Source organism: Grus americana, chromosome 27 (genome assembly GCF_028858705.1).
Source record: "Grus americana isolate bGruAme1 chromosome 27, bGruAme1.mat, whole genome shotgun sequence".
Classification (NCBI taxonomy): Eukaryota; Metazoa; Chordata; class Aves; order Gruiformes; family Gruidae; genus Grus; species Grus americana.
Window position 1 is genome coordinate 577,054 of NC_072878.1, and position 6,730 is coordinate 583,783.

The 6,730-nt window shown below is 54.8% G+C and overlaps 1 protein-coding gene across 1 annotated transcript; it reads right to left on the bottom strand.

Annotated features, from left to right (window-relative positions):
• Positions 1–2,682: 2,682 nt before the first annotated feature.
• LOC129197001 (olfactory receptor 14A16-like) lies at positions 2,683–3,642 on the bottom strand. The gene has a single exon (XM_054804968.1). The coding sequence runs from the start codon at positions 3,640–3,642 to the stop codon at positions 2,683–2,685; it is 960 nt and encodes a 319-aa protein (XP_054660943.1).
• Between the last annotated feature and the right edge of the window lie 3,088 nt (positions 3,643–6,730).

Here is a 6,730-nt window from a genome sequence, read left to right on the forward strand (position 1 = left end):
TCTATGGCCACGGTTATATCTGCGCCGTGCAGGGAATTAGCTCTGGAGGATTGGAGCCATGGGATAGTCCATGCTAGAGAAGGTACACCGGGGAAGCATCTGTGTCTGTGCATGGGGTCATGCTGGAGCACCTCGAAGTGTGTGGCCGTGGATGAGCCCGCGACATCGTGGTGCTCAGTTGCCAGCTGGGGTAAAACAATGACATCTGGTGAGGGACCTGAAGAACAACAAGAAAAGGCTTCTACAGGTACAGAGAGAACAGATGCAAGACCAGGGAAAATGTGGGCCCACTGGTACATGGGCCACAGGCCCTGATGACAAAGGATATGGAAAAGCCCAAGACACTCAGTGCCTTCCTCATCTTAGTCTTCACTGCAAAAAGTAGCCATCAGGCATCCCAGGGCCCTGAGACCAGAGGGGAATCTGGAGCAAGGAAGACTTAACGCTTGGTGCAGGAGTCTCAGGGTAGGGACCAGTTAAACAAACCAGACACACATAAGTCCACGGGTCCTGAGGGGATGCCCCCATCAGCAGTGTGCCCTGGTGGAAAGGAGGACAACAGCCTCCTGGACTGCCTTAGGAAGAGCAGTGCCAGCAGGTTGAGGGAGGTGATCCTTCCTGTCTACTCAGCTCTGGTGACTCCACTTCTGCAGTGCTGCGTCCAGTGCTGGGCTGTCCAGGACAAGAGGGATATGGGCTTCATGGAGTGAGTCCAGCAAACAGGGCCACAAAGACGATTAATGGACTGGAGCGTCCTTCGTACGAGACGCTGAGAGAGATGGGACTGTTTAGCCTGGAGATGAGAAGGCTGCAAGGGGGTTCTTGTCAATCTAGATGAATATCTGACGGGAGGAAGTGAACAAGAGGGAGTCAGGCTCTTCTCAGTGATGCCCAGCCATAGGACGAGAGGCAATGGGCACAAACTGAAACACAGGAGGTTCTCTCTGAACATCAGGCAACACTTTTTGACTGATCACTAGAACGGGTTGCCCAGAGAGATTGTGGAGTTTCCATCCATGGAGATACCCAAACACTGTCTGGACATGGTCCTGCACAACCTGCTCCAGCTGACCATGCTTGAGTAGGAAGGGGTTGTACTAGACAGCCTCCAGATATGGGAAAGTGTGGGGCATGGCATGAGAACTGCCAGAGGTGACAGAGAACAGTGTGAGAAGGGAACACAGGTACAGGCAGCACCGTGTGTCCCGGCTGGGTCTCACAGGCGGTTGAAGAGCAGAGACGTGAGAAGTGACCGGACTGCAGAGATAACTGAAGGGGAGCATCAGGGATCTTGTTGTCGGTCAAGTCTTGCAAGGCCTACAGTGCCCTGGGGAGCCATCAGAGAGGCCATTGAAGGGGCCAGGTGACGCAGGCAATGGTATAGGAACTAGCCAAGTTGGGGATGGGAACAGCAACCTTGGGATCAATGGGGCAGAAGTAATTGCTGAGGGTTGTTCAGTGGGGAGGAGAGTGGGGCAGAGAAAGGGAGGGATCCAAGTGGACTGGGAGGAAGAATTGTGTGGAAGGGGAGAGGAGAGGGATGCAAGGAGCCAGCTGCATGTGAGACAGGGTCAGGTCAGTGCTGGTTCAGCCCAACCCTGTGCCTGCTCACTGTGGTCTGTCCTGCCTTCTTCTTCAACTCTGCTCCTGGCTGTTTGCTGTGTGACTCTTCTCACCAGCGTGTGTCTGTTTGGGGGTGAAGATATGTACGTGCTTCTGTGGCCAGGCCAAGCGGGGCAGGCTGGAGGAGGAGGACAGCAGGATGTGGAGAGACCCAGGGCTGGAGCGGCCTGGTGAGGAATGGCGCCAAGGCTGCGCAGGGCACCTGGGCAGACCCAAAGCCCAGGCCCACACTGGAGGGACTGTGGCTGTGTCTGTTCTGGTGGGTACGTGCTGCAGGGGATGCACAGACCACTTGTCACCTTCACACCAGACCAGCCGGAGAGGGGACCGGGAGGGGTCTGTTTGTGGTGGTCATGGTGGTGTGTGTGCTGCTGGAGGTGTGGTAGCTGTAAAGGTGCTGTCCCTGGTTGGAGTTGGTCTGTGATGGGTCACCTCTGTCCATCTTTGTTTCCTTGCAGATACCGGGATTTAGCACTTTCTCTATGGGTGAATCCAGCTTGGGCCATCGCTCACCTTGGGGTGGGTCCAGTCACTGCCCACCACAGACATCTGCAGGCAGCTGCAGATTCCCCTCTGGGCGGATGTCCTCAGCACCATCACATATGACATAGCCCTGGCTATGACCCTCAGTGACCACTCACCATCTCCACTCTCACCACACACCAGTGGTTGAGTCCAAATTCCACCCCTTGGTCTCTAACAGCTCCCAAAGTGACAGTGAGCTTTTCTCTCCAAAATGCAAGGAGCAACAGGCCCTTTTGGGGTGAAATTCCTTGGGCCTGATGTTGACATCAGCGTTGGAAGAACAGCTCAATCATGAGGAACTGAATTGAGGAGATGCCACTTTATTACAGAGGTGTGATGAGAGAGTCTCCTCTGACCCAGGACCCCTTTTATACAGGTGAGACAGAGCAAGTTCATTCCTCAGTAGAAGTCAGATGAATCTTAACATTTACTTAGGAATATAAGAGACAGAGAATAAAAAAACCCACAGATAATACTGACGATAATGATAAACAGGCAAACAAACTAAAGGCCTGCTATTGGATACCCTGGGAGTCATTTGTGAAGAGAGATAGGAAGTTTATCACAACTGAGAAACTTCCATGAAATCACATTCCTAATGGCCTCCTTGAGCTCCTGGTTCCTCATGCTGTAGATGAGGGGGTTCACTGCTGGAGGCACCACCGAGTACAGAACTGCCACCACCAGGTCCAGGGATGGGGAGGAGATGGAGGGGGGCTTTAGGTGAGCAAATATGACAGTGGTGACAAACAGGGAGACCACGGCCAGGTGAGGGAGGCACATGGAAAAGGCTTTGTGCCGTCCCTGCTCAGAGGGGATCCTCAGCACGGCCCTGAAGATCTGCACATAGGACAGCACAATGAAAATGAAACAACCAAGTGCTAAAAAGGCACTAACCACAAGAAGCCCAGCTTCCCTGAGGTAGGCATCTGAACAGGAGAGCTTGAGGATCTGGGGGATTTCACAGAAGAACTGGTCCAGGGCATTACCCTGGCAGAGTGGTATAGAAAATGTATTGGCCGTGTGCAGCACAGCATTGAGAAAGCCACTGCCCCAGGCAGCTGCTGCCATGTGGACACAAGCTCTGCTGCCCAGGAGGGTCCCATAGTGCAGGGGTTGGCAGATGGCAACATAGCGGTCATAGGCCATGACAGTGAGGAGAGAATACTCTGCTAATGCCAAGAAGATAAGAGAAAAGAGCTGTGCAGCACATCCTGCATAGGAAATGGCCCTGGTATCCCAGAGGGAATTGGCCACCGATTTGGGAACAGACGCGGAGATGGAGCCCAGGTCGAGGAGGGAGAGGTTGAGGAGGAAGAAGTACATGGGGGTGTGGAGGTGGTGGTCGCAGGCTATGGCAGTGATGATGAGGCCATTGGCCAGGAGAGCAGCCAGGTAGATGCCCAGGAAGAGCCAGAAGTGCAAGAGCTGCAGCTCCCGTGTGTCTGCGAATGCCAGGAGGAGGAACTCAGTGATGGAGCTTCTGTTGGACATGTGCTTCCGCTGTCCAGGGAGGAAAGTCATTGAAGAGCTAGGGGAGACTTCTATGAGGAAGAGGCTTAGTGATGAGTGAGGAGAGCCGGTCAGTCCATCAGCCCTGGTCTCAGCTGCCCTGTGCTGGCACCTTTTTGAGCTGCAGGATGATCGCACCCGGACGTTCCCCCCAGAAGGAACTGGGCACTGCTGAGAGCAGAGGAATCCATTTCCCAAGTGCACATCTCCAACCCCCTCAGCCTGTCTCACTCTGCCTGAGCAGGATCTCAGCCCTCCCCTCCCAGCCGGGAACACAGAGGGCTCTCTGCAGCTGTCCGCAGGCAGCCACCCAGCAGCGTTTTCATGGCCTTAGCACTGAGGGGTCTTCTCCATGGGGCTCCTGGGGAACACCGGGATGCCATGGGAGAGCTGTGCCCTGGGGGAGGGCAGCCTGCAGCCCAGCAGGACCCCCTCAGGGAAAGAAGCAAATGTCCTAAACATGGGGTGTCCTAAAGAAGGAAGAATGGGGTCATTTGTATCCCCTGCAGCCCGGGCATTAGGCGGGGACTTGGACACTTCATTCCCATGGACACATCTGCATGGCAAGACCCACAGGGCTGGTCTCTGAGCTGCGTCTGAACCCCACCCCCTCATCCCAGCAAACCTGGTGATACGATCAAAGGGAGCAGAGACAGGAGGGGAAACCCAGAGAAATGCCACAGTGCTGCTGCCGATGGAGGCACTCGGGTATTTGGTAATGTCCGCTCCTCAGGGGTCAGGCTGCCGAGAAGGTGACCTCCAGGGCAGAGGCTCCGCTGGGTGGGAGAGCAGAGCAGGGGGTTTCTCCGGGGAAGGTGTCTGCACTGCAGGGGATGGCAGGGAGGTGCCCCAACCCCCCTTCCACAGCATTTCTGGGAACAGCTGCCTCTCGCTCCCTGCTCATGTCTCTGCTGCCTGGAGCTGTCCCTGCCAGGAGCTGTTCCTCTGTGCTCAGGTCTCCTCCCTGCCTGTGCACACAGAGCCCGTCCCACCCTCGGTGTGCTCAGCTCTGCCCTGCAGACCCCTCCTGGCAGCAGGGCACTGCCCAGGGGCACCTCTGTGTGCAGGGGCTAAGGAGCAGCTCAGACAAGTCCTAATGGGAACTGGGCTCTCAGTGCCTTCTCCAGAGCACAAAAAGAAATTCCCATCTCCCCCTGCCAACCCCGTTGACAATGATGAGACATCTCAAAGCACAGACTCCTTCCTTTCAAGTAAATTCTGCCATTTTTCCTCCTGCACACAAACATCCTCCCAGAAGATCCCACAAGCTGTGGGATGTACCAGCTTGAAGAGGTCCCTCCAGCAACCACAGCTGCTTTTCCCTGCAGACACAGACTTACCACGTAGGGGGCTGTGAAGAGTTCTCTTTGAATCAGCTCTCAGCACCCTCTCACCCCAGGCTGCCTTTAACCTCTCTTCTCCTCCCTCCTCTCCCCTCGGTGCCTGCAGGCAGTGCCCTCAGCCCTGCTGCACTTTGCACAGGAGCTGCTCCTGGGCAGAGATGTCTCTCTGCAGTGCTGCCCGCTTGCCATGAGCTCCCTCCATCCCAGGAGCCTGGAGCAGCTCAGCAGCAGAGGACCAGCCCAGGGCAACATTTCTCTGCCCTCCCACACTCCCTGCAGATGTCCCTGGGGCTCCAGGGCTGAAGCTTCTCAAAGGCATCAGGGTCTCTCCTGGGGAGCGCAGGCTGACACAGACTGAAGTCATCACTGACTGTCCCTCTCTGAGCACTGGAGAGATGGATTTCAGAAGTGGGATTTTTCCTCCCGTGGCATGGTGGTCTATGAGAGGTTGAAATGTTCCCCTCCCTTAACCCCTCTCCCTGTCCCATGGCCAGGCAGGACACCGCAGCAGTGACAGGCAGGGATCATTTCCTTTGCTCTTCCTTTATTTTATGGCAAAACCAGCTCTCAGAAGAATCTAGATCCCTCTTTTCCCTTTCTCAAACACTTCCTTTTCTGTCTTGCCCCACACAATGATGTCATCAATACACTGCAGGTGCTCAGGAGCTTCACCCTCTTCTAGTGCAGTCTGGATCAGCACATGGCCAATGGTACCTGCTGTTCTTGAACCCGCAGCAACCCCCCAACTGAAGGATCCTCTGAGGGACTGGCAAGCTAACAGCTAAACATCTTCTCTGTACTCAAGGCAGCTATACCAAAAGCCCATTGGTACCCTGTTGGGTCTTTGAAGTACCCTCTCTGGAGGTGGTCTATGCCAAGGATGCTTCTGGACCAGTCCCAACGGGGTGCTTTTGCCACTCTTTCCCAGTTAGGCTTTCCTCAGCCTCCAACACAGACAGTTCTTGGGATCCTCCCGTCACTCCAGAAATACAAATGGGTTCTGCACCTTTGTCACCTAATGGCATTAGAGTACATGCGCACCGGTGTCCCCAGAGCTTTATACTCCTATGGGGCTGATGTGTCAGGCCATCCATCCCACACGGCCCAGTAAACTCGGTTGTCCCTTTCTTCTGCCCTGCTGGAGACAGGGCCCCTTTATTCCAGGTCAGCATATTCATTCCTTGGGTTTTGTCACTGCAAAGAAGAAGTCCCTTCATCGGGGCTGAAAGTAAGATCAGCCTTTCTACTCTGCCCAACAGAACCTGGAGCAGTAGTTTCCCTGGGTGCATGCCCTTTGGCTGGTTCTTTGTCTGGCAGTTCCAGTACCCAAGCTTCTAGTCTCCAGGTAGGTTCACCATCCCACATCCTCATGCCCTCCCCCTGGTCACACAGATGGAACCGCAGGATGGCATGTGGTGTGTGCCACCAGTACCTTGTCCTCTGATCAGAAAAAGGCTGAGTCTTAATAGGTGAAACCTTGGTGTCTGTGAGAGAGGAGGGCATCTGCTTTTAAATGCAGGGACAATTGCTAGGACAGTTTCACCACAGCTGAGAAGCAGGCCCATAGGGAGGAAGCGAGATTCTCTTTCAGTTCCTGGAGGGTGCTGGCCAATCCATCCACAGTTGGTGCCTCTGCCTCTGTCCAGCTCTTTATCACTGGGGTGTTGGCATATGTTAAGTGGCTATCAAATGCCATCCGCCTGATTGGCACTTGCCTCAAAGGCATC

Excerpts from the sequence above, each read along its gene's own strand:
- LOC129197001 (XM_054804968.1), bottom strand. The coding sequence starts at position 3,642 with ATGTCCAACAGAAGCTCCATCACTGAGTTCCTCCTCCTGGCATTCGCA.